The sequence below is a fragment of the Leguminivora glycinivorella genome, chromosome 11 (genome assembly GCF_023078275.1).
Source record: "Leguminivora glycinivorella isolate SPB_JAAS2020 chromosome 11, LegGlyc_1.1, whole genome shotgun sequence".
NCBI lineage: Eukaryota > Metazoa > Arthropoda > Insecta > Lepidoptera > Tortricidae > Leguminivora > Leguminivora glycinivorella.
Window position 1 is genome coordinate 17978469 of NC_062981.1, and position 15217 is coordinate 17993685.

General features: G+C 36.3%; 2 protein-coding genes across 2 annotated transcripts; one reads left to right on the plus strand and one right to left on the minus strand.

The window, feature by feature from the left end:
• Window positions 1-1598: 1598 nt before the first annotated feature.
• On the plus strand, window positions 1599-6858 carry LOC125231096 (red-sensitive opsin). Its single transcript, XM_048136440.1, has 7 exons — window positions 1599-1788; window positions 3197-3500; window positions 3758-3936; window positions 4254-4376; window positions 5046-5234; window positions 5697-5870; window positions 6241-6858. The coding sequence occupies exons 1-7, from the start codon at window positions 1687-1689 to the stop codon at window positions 6451-6453; spliced, it is 1284 nt and encodes a 427-aa protein (XP_047992397.1). The 5' UTR covers window positions 1599-1686; the 3' UTR covers window positions 6454-6858.
• Window positions 6859-6972: 114 nt separating this feature from the next.
• Window positions 6973-14781, minus strand: LOC125231094 (SET domain-containing protein SmydA-8). Its single transcript, XM_048136439.1, has 4 exons — window positions 14758-14781; window positions 8754-10150; window positions 8254-8438; window positions 6973-7244 (listed from the first exon to the last, which is right to left on the minus strand). Exons 2-4 carry the CDS (start codon window positions 10051-10053, stop codon window positions 7083-7085), a joined length of 1647 nt encoding a protein of 548 aa, XP_047992396.1. The 5' UTR covers window positions 10054-10150; window positions 14758-14781; the 3' UTR covers window positions 6973-7082.
• Window positions 14782-15217: the final 436 nt, after the last annotated feature.

Genomic DNA, 15217 nt, shown 5'->3' on the forward strand with positions numbered 1-15217 from the left:
ATAAAAAATAGTATTGACTGTCCACAACTCTTGAGCAGTTTCCGATTCTCAGTGCCTAGAAGAATCCCGCGTTTTGCTATTAAACCGATGTCTCGCCCCCAGCGTCGTACTGTCTTAGGTTCAAATTCTCCAGTATCCCGTTTGAGTAATTTACTAAATAAATACAGTAACATGTTTGATATTCACTTTGATTCCCCGACCAAAATTCGAAATTTGTTCACTAGTTAATTTTATTTTATAGTTTATTTAGTTCTTTAGTTTTAATTCCATATTTAGATGCCTAGATTTAAGCAGATAACTTCAAGGTTGCGCTTTGCTCCTTTTTCAATAGAAATAAGGTGATCAAATGTGTCAGCTATTTATAGACTTAATTAGTTTAAATATTTGCATGTTGTGTTTACCTGTAATAAGTTATACATTAAGCATGTATTTAATTTTAGTATAAACTACATAAGATTCATTGTAATAACTGTTGGTAAACCTTTAAATAAATAAATAAATAAATAAAAAGGGATGGACGCGCCTCGGCGCCGCTCAGTACAACCATATTGACCAGTATAAATGAACTCCGCGGATAATAAACAATATTCAACAAAATAATTAATTTGACTTAACTGTCGAATGTTATTCCATCTTTTTTATATGTAGAAGTGTTAGAAGACTTGCCACACCACTTTATGCTGCAAAAGACCATTGTTTGCAACCAAATTTGATTATTTAAGATTTTTTCCCGAGCGGACACGAACACTGTTAGCGGGTCGTATACTTGGGCGCTACTGATCGGTGTCGCACGCGTTCAAACTTTTATAAACCTGATTTGTCGTATGCCGTATGTCGTATGCTTGGTGACCGCGAGTCGCCCTGTAAGGGCCGTCTTGTTGTATTGGTCTGTGGTAATGCCTCACCATTAAATGTAATAAAGTCTTGTATACATCTATTTGGCACTTCAGACGTATCTATATTTTGATTGCTGACGTATCACCTTTTTGATAACATTATTTAACCATGAAAAATTAGACTTTATTTCAATAGAATTAAGGTCATATAGAAGTGCAAAATAATAATGGATATGCTGTATTAATCTGAAGTGCCTGAAATGATAGGCAGTACAGAAAGCTGAGTATAGTGCATTGGTTTAGTGCTTTCAGTCAATTTAATATTAAATTATATTTATTTAGTATGGCTCTTTCCAATTTACGAGTAAACGAACACGATCTCCGCTTTTATTATTAAATTAAACTTAATCTTGTAAGGGAGCGACAAATTGACGTGATTTTTTAAGTGGAGATAGTTGAAGGGATGGAGAAACTATGACAAAGGCTACTTTTTGTCTCTTTCTGACACGTGCGAAGCCGTTTATATTAACCCGACGTTTCGGACATGACATTACTTCCGTGGTGACTGGTGTAGATTTTTATGTCTCTTTTGTAATTAAATTAATCTTCATTATCAATTTCTATTAGGACTTTTTGAGCATGTTGTAATAATATATATATATATATTTATTCTGTGCTTAAAAAGTGGCAAATCCATTCTGTTTTCTATTCGATGTTTTGTGGCTTTTGCAGATTTAAAGAAAATGTGTTTTTAGAGAAATTAAAAATCAGGAAAGTTCAGTTAAAAATAAAAATAAAGGTACCTATACATTTTAGTGTTTTGTTTAAAACTGAATAATGAAAGTCAATAATGATGTGTGGAATGGAAAATAACTTAAGTTTGTCTGAAAAGATGCTGGATTATGACGAATTAGCGGCTAAAACTAATTGGAGCTATGACTACCTTTTAGAAGTAAGTAGCTTGTTTTAAAATTTAAATATTGGTCTTGTTAGTAAGGTTGTATACGTAGCTGGTATTGAGACAGCGTAATTTTCAAGCTACGTAAGTAACTAGGTATTTCCAAAAATAGCAACTTACATTTTACAATATAAGTGACTAAAGTGACTGCCTAAAAAACCTAAACCTAAAAAATCACTTTGTAAGTAGAATAACAAAAAATAAAACCGCCTTCAAAAATAAGCGCGTTACAAAACACGGAGAAACTAAAAAGCCAAAAATAATAAACCTTTCAATTCAGATTTCTTATCGTATTGCAATAAGCTAAACATCCAAATTATAAACAAATCAATTATTTTTGTAGTCGGTACCAGACCTGTTCGTCGCCTTGCTATTGCCTGTTTGACCCACCCAACCATACACAGGCTGGTACCGACTCCAAAAATAATTGAATTGTTTATAATTTGGATGTTTAGCTTATTGCAATACGATAAGAAATCTGAATTGAAAGGTTTATTATTTTTGGCTTTTTAGTTTCTCCGTGTTTTGTAACGCGCTTATTTTTGAAGGCGGTTTTATTTTTTGTTAAAAAGTTTATTTATTTGTTGATTTTTAGTGGTTCCTAGTGATATTATATGTATCAGTCCGAATACATGTACAGTAGTGAAAGAATTATCCTTTAACTCCTAACCATTGAGGAGTTGACCTTCCATCATCAGCTCAGTTGATTTTTAGTGGTTCCTAGTGATATTATATGTATCAGTCCGAATACATGTACAGTAGTGAAATAATTATCCTTAAACTCCTAACCATTGAGGAGTTGACCTTCCATCATCAGCTCAGCCACATAAAATTATTACCATCAGACGTAAATACTGGTGTACCTTTGAAAAATATACTAAAAACATTACATGTGCCTATAACATTTGAAGAGTTCCCTCGATTTCTCCAGGATCCCATCATCAGACCCTGACTTGGTGCCAATGGGACCATCTCGGGGTTATACCGGTTCGATCAAAAAAAAAATTTTGAAAATCGGTCCACGATTCTCGGAGATATCGAGTAACATACATACAAAAAAATAATAAAAAAAAAAACATTCAGTCGAATTGAGAACCTCCTCCTTTTTTGAAGTCGGTTAAAAAGCGCACAGTATATTTTCTGTGGAATTCCAATTCTTCACAACAGATGTGGTGGATGAGAATCTAAGTCATTAAGTATTAAAATCTATCTAATTTATTTGTAAAGCGCTAAAGTCGCTATAATTTCTACACAATATTACGATGCAAATTGCAACGTTTTGTGTGAGTTATTATTAAAGTTTACACATATTTCCAGGCCAATGTTTTTAAGTAAAAATGTTCGGACAATACACATCGCACTTTAGACATACATTCACCATTTTTTTTTTGTTTATTTACAGATAGACACATCACAGTTCCCGTTCCCGAACACACTATGGCACGTAAAACCCCCAAAAGAAATAGCGTTAAAGACAACTCTGATGCTAGCCATCGGCATACATGGAATCTTTCTCAACTCCGTGATACTGATCACTCTAGCCAAGAACCGTTGGTTATGGACAGCGAGCAACTATCTCATTGGAAACTTGGCTATGACTGATCTGCTGACACTGTTGTTTTGTCCTTGGTTCATGTTGGTCAGGGACTTTTACCAGAACTATGTTTTGAAAAACTTCGGCTGCCGTTTTGAGGGGTTTATGCAAGGTACTTTTTTCACCTTACTCATATTATACAATAGTGATGTAATTTGAAACTCAGTCTACAAATTTAAATCTTGTAAAACACATAACGTTATGTGTTTTACAAGATTTTCGGTATTCAACTGCAGATCGTGTCAATGTTTTAATTGAGACATTTAAAAATGTAAATAAATATCTATTGAAGTGATTGCACTTCAAAAGTAGCCAATGTAATATTTAAAGTTACTTTACTAAATATTCCCTAAATTTCTTCTGTTTAAGCAACAATGTTGTTAGCTGCAGTAGGAGCTGTGATGCTTGTCTGCTACGACAGAATGGCTGCAGCAGCGTTAACAGCAGATGCGAGGGTCACGAAGGCAGCTGCGCCGAAACTGATCATCATCAGCTGGGTTGCAGCTATCTTGTTGTCACTACCTTGGATCATAAAGAGGGAATATGTGGTAAGCTAGCTATTGAAAATGTAAAAGCCAAAAATCGAAAAAAATGGGTTTTACATTGCAAAGAGCAAACTCAGCAGAACATCTGCGCAACATTTTTGAGGCACTACATACTTGAGATTTTTATTATTCAGAGCCTCTTGTATATTATTATTAAATACTAATGGAACAACAAATTGACCAAATAGGCTTTTGATATTTTGGGTTTATAAAATTACCTGTAAAATTATTTTAACTCAGAAACACAAATCATAGATATCGTTCTATCAGCCTTAGGATTTGAACATATTGCAGAATTTATATTAAATTAAATGTTTAAGGAGCGCCAGTGGCTGGATCACCTTGAGACGTATTGCGTAGAAGATGTCCAGTTCCTTGGTATCTATTGGCACTTCACCCTCAGCATGCTAGTGTGGATCCCTTTAGGAGTCATGGTTTTAACAGTCAGTACCTATTTATATTTACCATCATTGCGTCTTTTGAAACTGATTATATTCTATCCTGACAAGCATACGACCCGCCTGATGCTAAGAAGTTTTCGTGGCCTATGAAAAAATGCAACTCCAACCTGTGTTGTGAAACTTGTTATCTAGTAGGGCTACCACATGATTGTCGCGAGAATATGTCGCATCGAGATAGACTGCTCGTCCTTATGTCATTAATACAATAAGACAAAGACGTGTCATCTCTCGGCTCTCATGTGCTAGCCTTACATGTACACATTGCCAACCCATTGAAATTCACTATATAAAAGTCTTTCATAATGTCAAGCACTATGAAAATTAATAAGTACTTAATTACCTATTTCACATAATATTATTAAAACAGTAAACTATTCATACAATACTACTAGATAGTACAGATGCTTATAAACTATGCTAGAGGGCAAAATCTAAGCAAGACGAGGAAGAATATAACCATGAACAAGATATACAATTAAAAAATGAAATTTATGATTTTTCGGGATGTAAACAATTTAATTGAAGACCGCGAAAACTGGCGTCATAACTAAGGCAAACTCTTAAATTATGATGATGATGATGAACATATCGTTGATTATGTAGAAATTCCTGCTGGAGACCTTAATACCTATCTAAAATCTCATCTTTCAGTACGGCACAATAATGTGGAAGTTAGAACGCAGTGCAAGGAGACTCCGAGGGAACGGTCAAACAGCCGCCAGGGCCCGACGTCGAGCTATGAGGATCACCGCCTGCGTACTACTTGCAGCTGTCTTCTGCAGGCTCCCCTACACATTTCTGATCTATTGGAGGAACAATAACAGCATGACTATAAACTCTGTAAGTTAATATAGATATGAAACTATCCCTATAGAGAAGCATATAGGAGCCGTATCATACGAGAACTCTAAGCTTGATTTGGGATCGAAGAAGGTGTTAATCAAACTACACCGATAAGAGTACAGCTTTTCAATTTAAAATGTTTCATTAAATGGTATTGCTCAAATAGACATCGTGCTACGAGTAAACTATAGGGCCCGTATAAATTTTAACTCGCTGTTTTCAGCACGTTTTACATACATGTATAACAATATAATCGTACTTTGCCATTAATGCTGTGATCTATAAAATGTTGTGGGAGTTTCAACTTGTGCCAGTAATATTTAATTAGGTACATGATTTACATTTATTTATAAATTATTAGTTGCACTAAAGATTTCAGAAATCAACATTTATTTTATCATTTCCTGTTTCTATTTTATAAGCTGGAAAGCTTTTTTACAAAACATATTTCTTTTCTAGGTGGACGGTATCTTCTCTATCATCTGGTTTGTGGGCAACCTCTTGATGTACTTCAACAGCGCTATCAACCCTCTCATCTACGGGTTCACTAACCTCAGGTTCCGCAGGGCTATGGACAGGACTCCTGGTATAGCCTGCTGTAGATTTGGAAGTTGGTGCTGCGTTTGTTCTATGGTAAGCATACAATGAGTAGTTTTTTAACCATCTTGCAGTTTGCGGTGGTGACAATTTCTGAATCTCGAAGTCATTACGTACATAATTATATATTTGGTAGTATGTGCGTGACTTCAAACCGGAGTACCATACAAAGTTAAAATTCAGACTTTCAAATCTGAATATATCTTTCTTAATTCGCTTATCAAATGTTAAAACAGAAAACATTTCTACAATAGTATTTTTTTTTATTTTTAAGTTAATTTTACGTTAGTTAAGTTAATTTATTTTCGTACTTTTAAAATTGTATGATTATAAAGTTCTATACGCCGGACAACTTAAAAAAAATCCAATAATAATAATAATGAAGTCATGTTTCATGTTTTTACAGTTAAAAAAGAAACAACCGCCCCCTTCAGTAGGAGACAAGAACTCCGAGAAGATCTTCGTTATCGAGAATTCGCCGAAACCAAACCGCAAGTTGACGAAAGCTATCAAGAATGTGCTGAGGATAAATAAGGATACTTTAGAGCTTAGTATACCTAACGCTGATGATATTACTGGGAAACCTACTAAGGTCACTCCGCTAAGACCTGATAACTGAACTGAAGTTGGCAACAATTTTGATATTTCAAGTTGTACCAACAATAAAGGTAAAATATTAGAAAAAAACGCTGAAGAAGTAGGAGCTTTAACGCTATAGATTTTTTCTTTTTTTGTATATTGACGACCTGTCTGGCCTAGTTGGCTACTGTGCTTGCTTAAGACAATGCCCGTGGTTTGAATCCCGGTAAGGGTATTTATTTGTGCGAAGAACACATATATATCTCCTCCTGGAGTTATCCTGGATGTTTTACATGTACATACTTACGGATAAATTTATTTATTTAAGTATGTGTATTATTGTGTATCGTCTTCTAGAACCCATACCTAGTACAATATAATATACTTAGTTTAGCGTCTATGTTAATGTCCCCAATATTTAATTAGGTATTTATTATTCTTGATATACCAAAATATCTAGGACTTTAAAATTCAAGTATCAGTATTATCACTTAGGCTTAAGCTTGAGTTTATTTAATTTGATTTAACTAAGATTATAAATGAAATATGTTACGCATAATATTGTTATAAATGTCTTTATTCCGTTGCATTAATATTAACATAAATACAGTAATGTCTATGTTTTCAATGTAATTGATTAAATAATTAAAGCTTATCATGTACGTTTCCTTAGTCTACAGATAGACACTCAGATCCATTTTCAGTGTCGGTGACTTCTAATTGACCAGCCAGCTCTTGTATCTTTGCTTCAAGGGCGTCTTTCATATGCGGCTCGACTCTTAGAATATTGGCAGCTTCTTGAAGTAGAACCATGCATTCCATTAAACGATCCTGTGAATTGAAGAATTTATTAGAGCCATTATTAAACACATAAATGTCTTGTGAATATGAAAAAAACATTTTTCAGAAAAAAATATTGAAATCAGCCCAACCAAATGTCAGATAGTCGCGGACCAACATAGCACTGAGAACATTTTTTAAGTCGATCAAAACGGGTGACAAGTTAAAAGTAGACGTAAGATCTCCCATTAAATATACTGAGACAGATTTGCCACAGTGTAAACTAAAGTCTTTCAAATAATGCTAAAGCTATGTTAAAATTAACAGCTGAACGATACATCACGTGAAGTACCGTCAAGAGAACTCAAACACAATATAATTTTAGACATATTAACGCCGCACACAAAGTCGGTTAACGTTTATTCTATTTGGCTGAATTCCAATGTTTGGATTTATGTTTTGTAGAAACTCACGTGCTCGTCGCATTCACAAATGTAAGCATTAATGAAAATAAGAAAGAGAATAAGAATGTTTATGACGTGTGATGCAATATTTCATGAGAATTGCAAGGAAAAGTATCAATAAAATTTACGTTACGAGTCTTAAGTAGGTTGAATGGCCGGAAAAAAAACCTGACCGAGGCTAACCCACGCTGCAGTGACCAACACAGGGTCGTACGCGTATCCCGGCTACGATAGCGTGTGTTATCTTTTACCAACTATTTCTACATTTGATTGTATCAATTTTACACATTGTTATGGTCTCTGTTATTTAAATTTCTCTACTAATAGCCAAATTAGATGAAACCGAAGCTCCTTTGGTTTGGCCACTTCGAAAGGATGGGTAATTGGGTAGCCGGGCACGCAGAAAGGCCTACTTGGAATTCCATTGTGTTGGACACTCAAAAATTGTCGGGTGGATATTAGTAGAGGTAGACCTACAGCTCGGCGTTGGTAAAGGCTGGTGCGATACCGCTCAAGACCGAGCAAAGTGGCGGCTCCTTGTCCTCACTTGAAGGCCAAAAATTATTTTAGATTAGCCAAGTAAGTAGCTTAATTACCTGAGCAGCAGCTTTAGTCAGCTTCTCAGTATCAAATTCCCTCTTCGTCTGTATGGTCATAGCTGACTGCAGGTCCAGAAGTAGAGTGCCTCTGAACCGTGTCCATCCGGGTTCAATCTTGTCGGCTATTTCCAGAAGTTCATTGCAAAGGTCTATTTTGCGTTGGAGGAGGTTGTCTGATAATTCTGTAAAAAAAGTTAAACAGGTCAAACAGGATATTAGGTTAAAACAACAAAATAGTTGGGCAAAATAAACTGAGGCGTGCGAATGAGTTAATTACTACTAAATCAGGTAAGGTCTACAATTACTATTTAAAGACGTTTTAATTTAAGATGAAACATACTGCAGCATTTAAAGTTGAGCTTAAAGATGAAGTATTAAGAGGTGGATTGAGTAAATGTAATAATTATATTAGGCTTCATTTAAATAAGGTATAAATATGCGGATACTTAAAAATGGCGCGCGGGGCGTACTATATCGATATAAGCAGGAATTTTTACCTGATAAGGTGTATCCTTTGTAATTTCCATAAATCTGAATCAACGCTAATTTTGCTTGCACCACTAAATGATTTGATGGATGAAGCGTCTGACTGTATTTCATAATAAATTCTTCAAACTGTTTGGGCCCATTTCTATCGAGTTTGTTTAAATCTTGTTTTAGAGCATTGTTTCCCCAAAACATCTGCTTGCTCAATATAAAATGGTCACACTTCTCGCATTTCCAATCTGCCGTTTCGTCCAAAGGATTTGTTGACATCAACATAGCCCCGTTCCCTGCTCCCCCTGAGTTGCAAACTGAACAGTATATGTTCCCTAGATTAGTACCAAATTCAGTCGGATCTTTACACCTGTCGCAGTCACAATCAAAACATTTGTTTATTTTTAGATGTCTCCGTCTATCCAAGGTACCCCATAACGACTGAGTGTACGTTGCAGTTATAGGTTCACCTTTAGAAATTGGCACAGTTGCAATCAGGGCCATATTATAATCGTCGCCCAAATAAATGTGACGGGTGTTCGGTTTGCAGCTATGGTTCATCATTGAGGCTGTGACATAAATAGCGCGTAACCTTTTCGATCCGTCAGGAGATCTAACATCGAATGCGTTTGTATCAATGATTGAAGCCACTTTCAGAATAGTTTCCTCATCGAAATCGAGTCCGAGAACTTGTATTATAAATGTACTGAGATTAGCTTTGAGAATTGAGTACAATGGTGTACCTATTCTCTCGTCTAAATGTGACTCGAGATTGATAATATTCTCAAACTGCTGAGGATTTGACTGCTTCATTAGTAAGACTCTCATCGGTGCAATAACACAGTATGCTGCTTCACTTTTGTCCGGCTGTTCATATTTAATAGTGCACTTATATTTCTTTTCAGACATGGTTTTACATTCTGCTTTATGTACTTCAGCTTTCTCGCACTTCTGGTTACACATAGGCCATAAGCAGGAAGAACATTTATAGAAGTCGAGTTTGTCACCGATTTTCATTGGTTCTAGCTTCTTTCCGCATGCCAAGCAGTGTGCCGGTGAGGACATCTTCGGGCCGATGAGGGCTGGTTTTTCTTTTAAAATCATTTCTCCCGGTTGTATGTCTCTAGTCGCAACCATGTGTCTTCCGACGGTGTCAGAGTATTGGACCTTGAAGGCGCAGCATCTGAACTTGTGGCCTTCCCTCCATCCGAGTTTTTGGTGGGCCCTTGAGCAGTAGTAGACGAGTTTGCACCCTCCGCAGGTCTGATTGGCAGGTTTCTGGCAGACCTCGCACTGCGGGATTTCGCGCTTATGCTCCATGGCTTGGTTGAACCGACACGGCCGGCTTGTCAGAGCTCGACTACAATACTCGTTTTAAATAGATCACATAATTATCACTGGCTGAATCTTGGGCCGCCTGCCAACAAAATGAAACATAAAGCCCTGTTATCTAGCGATAGAAGGTTATGCGCTGTTTGATGAGGTTAATGAATCGGAAAGTGAATTTATTTTCGATTACAACATCACATCGACGATATTAAATTGTATAAGAATTTTAAAACAATGATTCAATGAAAACCAAATTTAGTTTGATTTTAAAATTAGGCAGTAACTTACTATGTTTAAGTACATCTACTATGTGGCTATATATTCGGCTATATCTACATGATTTTAATCAAACATGACAAATGAAAAGTAGATAATTCGATTATACTCATATGAACTTCTAATTTGCACAAAAAAGCAAAAAGTGTGTAACGTGTCACCACATAGGTATCAAGACGAATTGCAAACGCGATGTTTTAAAATAAATGTCTATAAAGAACTTGGTAATTAACCAACTGGCGCTAAAATGTGGACAGGTGGTTACTTTAGCAGTCTCAATTCACTAAACCAGTTTATCGCTTGGACATAAATGGTAGTTGACGTTAGATTTAACGATGATTTACTCGTAGTTTCACACACGTAAAGGATCTCTGGATCTTTCAAAAACAAATGACGAAGTTGCATTTTTATGCATAAGAGTGTAAAGTAAAGTAATATAATACAAATTTTAATTCGGCTGGTAAAATTTACGTGTAAATGATGAGTTTGAAGCATACATAAATGTAAAAAAAAATTGATTTTGATTTAGCTTCATGTTTTTACAGTTAATAAGATACTTGAGTTGTTGTGGCGATCTCAGAAACGGCTCTAACGATTTCGCAGAATTTTTTTATGAGGGGGATTTCGGGGTCAAAGCTCGGTCGCCCAGGTATATAGTAGCTACTATTTATCTATTGAAAGGTCTACAAACTCTTCTAGCTTGATTTTGCTAATACTTTAACCCTTTAGAGTTCTGAGAGAATCCCTGTCGCGCATAATCTCAATGTGATGTTGCCAATACACAAGATAGATTTTGATTGGCTAATACACAATAAAGCATGTGTTATGGCCAGTTAGTTACAGCTATATACGAGAACTACTACTCGTAAAATCAAAACGTGATCCGACCTAAAAATATTTTAAAAATACCAGCCAATTTCTAACGAAATAAGAATTCCGTTAACAATAAAATCCGTCATCATAGAAAAGTCGTTCACTCTATTACATAACAAAAATTCTTTCAGACCGAGCTTGGAAAATTAGTTGTAGTCAGAAAGAGGCCGGCGCGCGCGCCGCTCGATTCCATGAAAAAACGGATCGTGGAAAACTGAACGTTCTAAATTTGAAATTGAGTTAAAAAATGTAAGTTTAGCAGTTAAATGGATGTGAAACGTGATAGGCTTATTTTAATCTTGTGATTACAAAATGTGGAATTTAATCGTTGTTATATTTGTGGAAAGTGGCGGCGAATCGTTATAAAAATAAATATGGTATTAGGTTAATGATGAAAATGTCTTCATAAGTGATATAAAATATGGGTCAGTTGTTAGTAAGGTCATGTCAAATAAGTTATGTCTGTTATTTTAAGCAAGCCGCCTATTGTTTTTTTTTTATATTATAAGTAAGTTCTGTCACTCAAACGTAGGCTCATGGACATGTGCGTACTTCCAGTTCTCACCTACGGTGCTCAAACCTGGTCTTTGACGAAAGCTCAGAAGTCCAAACTCGGGGTTTGCCAGAGAGCTATGGAGCGCAGCATATTAGGTGTAAAATTAAGGGATCGGATCCGGAACACCACGCTGCGCTCTAAGACTCAAATAATAGACGTAGCTCGAAAAGCGGCTAAGTTGAAGTGGGACTGGGCTGGCCATGTCTGCCGAATGCCGGACAACTTGTGGGCCAAGATAACCACGGAGTGGGAGCCCCACGAGTCAAACCGGAGATCCGGCAGACCACACCGGCGATGGCGGGATAACCTGGACTCATTTTTGATTGACTGGCCAGAAATAGCACTAGACAGAGAAGATTGGAAAAAGAGGGGGGAGGCCTTTGCCCAGCAGTGGGACACAGTAGGCTCTGAATAATAATAATCATAATAAGTAAGTTGCACAGCATCTTTGGAAAGCCGGTAAGGATTAAGTTACATAGACGAATCCAACGCTGATAACTATTAAATAGTAGGTGATCCTACCGACGAAGGTAGTGGCTCTAAATATGCATGTGGAACATTTTCATAAAAGTATTAAGGTACAGCGGGACAAATCTCGACTAGGGGGGAAATTTAACTGGTCCATTTTTTAATTTTTTTTAATTTTTTTTTTAATTTTTGTATTATTAAATAGTGTGTCCACCGGTAATATTTATTATGGTAGGCGTGATCAGTGGATACATGTAGAACTCAACATCATAGATTAATAATGGAAAAAATGGACCAGTTACAATAGCCCCCAGTCGAAATATGTCTCGCTGTACCTTAAGTATCTTCATAAGAAAATTCAGAAAATCTAACAATTTTTACAATCTGCGAAAATGGCGATTTTTTAAAATTTTCTACGGCACTACTACTATTAGGCACAAAACAGACGCGGCGCGGGCTAGATTCAATATCCGTCACAGATGGCATCCTGAAAACGAATGTCATTACGGGCGATGAAGTATATCGAGTGATCGGACCCTCGTGAATATCAGCTACCGTTGATTGGTTAAGGAATTTATAGGAAAGCCGTCAGTAGGTTACATTGACATATGAAAGAATTACGTGAAAGATATGGCAAAAATAATAAAATGAAAAAAAGTAAGGTTCTAAGTAAATAAGTAACTCTTTGGGAGCGCTACTAATTTTCTCCTTGAAATCATAGATTAAATATAGGAAGATCATACCATCCCATACATTAAAATGCTACCGTCTAAGAACACGCATACACTACACCACACATAGATGGCGCCACAAAAAAATGCCCCGTTGGCATCGATTATTTGTAGATTGGCGCTAAGTGTCACTTTCGAGCCATAAATCTATGTCAAAAGTACAACGCCATCTACAAGTATAATCAAACGGTCGCATTTTTAACCCCCGACGCAAAAACGACGGGGTGTTATAAGTTTGACGTGTCTGTCTGTCTGTCTGTCTATCTGTTTGTCTGTCTGTCTGTTTGTGTGTCTGTCTGTGGCATCGTAGCTCCCGAACAGATGAACCGATTTAGATTTAGTTTCTTTTGTCTGAAAGCTGAGTTAGTCGGGGGTGTTCTTAGCTGTTTCATGAAAATCAGTCTACTATATCGCGGTCGGGGGTTTTTTCAAAATTTTAATTTTGTGGTTAGGTTATATGTAATGTTGTATGGGATGTAATCTTCTTATATTTAATCTATGTTGTAATGTAATTGGACATGTGACATGACAATAACTCTATCGCAATATCGCAACGTTATACGTACAGTGAGCTGCGAAATTGCATGGAGAAATAATGAATGAAATCATGAAATAAAACTATGTAAACGGATTAAATCGCGTATAATGAATTTATAATTAAAATTTTGAAAAATCCCCCGACTGCGACATAGTAGACCGATTTTCATGAAACATGGTTAAGAACACTCCCGACTAACTCAGCTTTCAGACAAAAAAAACTAAATCTAAATCGGTTTACCCGTTCGGGAGCTACGATTCCACAGACAGACACACACACACAGACAGACAAACAGACAGACAGACAGACAGACAGACAGACAGACAGACAGACAGACGGACAGACAGACAGACACGTCAAACTTATAACACCCCTTTGTTTTTGCGTCGGGGGTTAAAAATACATCCCGACGTTTCGAACTCTTTACAGCGTTCGTACGTCGGGATGTATTTTAACACTTTCGAAACCGGGCTCTACGCGGCGCTACGACATTTTCGCTACATACGGGGAAACCCATGTAATCGGCTACGCTTCTACGAGCGGTGTACCGACAGTCGGGTTCTTGGTAGCGAAAGTGTTAAATTCATTATACGCGATTTAATCCGTTTACATAGTTTTATTTCATGAGTAACTATCGCGGTAACCGAAGACAATATTAATGAATGAAATTATTATTAATTCGCCATGCAATTTTGTAGCTCACTGTACCTATTCTAAAGTGAAAAAAAAACATAATAATAGACGCTAAAGCACATTACACCTGATGGAAAGCTACCTGTCGCCATAGCGGAATCAGAAAGGGAAGAGTTGTAACTCCATACATCAGTAAATGCGAGTTATTTGTATAGGCATAGTTTAGTGACATCTAGCGACAATCACGCGTCAACTAGCGTAAATTATCAGTACTGCTACTTGTCAATAGATGTCATCACGAACGAAGAGTCTAATGCTCACCAAATTATTAGCTAATATAACAATAGTATTAATCAGTATTCTGTTTTCAATTCCTTCTGCTTTTAATATAAGTTGTAAACTGATCTTATATATCAATTTAATTTTTTGGCAGAAGAGACACCACACCACAGCCACCTAATATTGAGTAGTGGTACCTACTGATAATTCACGCTATTTGAAGCGTGATTGTCGATAGATGTCGCTTAACTGTGCCTATACAAATAACTCGCATTTATTGATGTATGATAGTTACAACTCTTTCTCTTATTCCTCTATGCTGTGGCGTAAACTTTACTCACCTCATTTCTCGTAAGCGTAGTCGCGTACTATTTTATTATGGAACAGTTTAAAAATGATTTAGCGCATCTATTTCTGTAGTATTTTGTGAAACGTTCTCACATTCCAGCTGTTTGGATTTGCTATGAGTTGCAATTTGTGAGATTAGGTCATTCAGTGCGTATGTTTTATTACTTGGCACAGGCTCCCAAGGACATGATGGATGTAGGAGAATATAATGTACATAATACATAGTTGGTACTTAAATATTATGTCGTCACGATACTGACCTATATTTTTATTCTAATACTGGAGGTAAACAAACGTCTGCCTGCAGTTATTGACTGTATACCCAGTATGCTTAATACTAATAAAGATGAATATGAATATATATGAATATACCAAGGACGATATATACTGGGACTGATAATCTCATACAAAAAAGTTATAGGTACCTAACCCTGAAATGTACGGCCCATATAA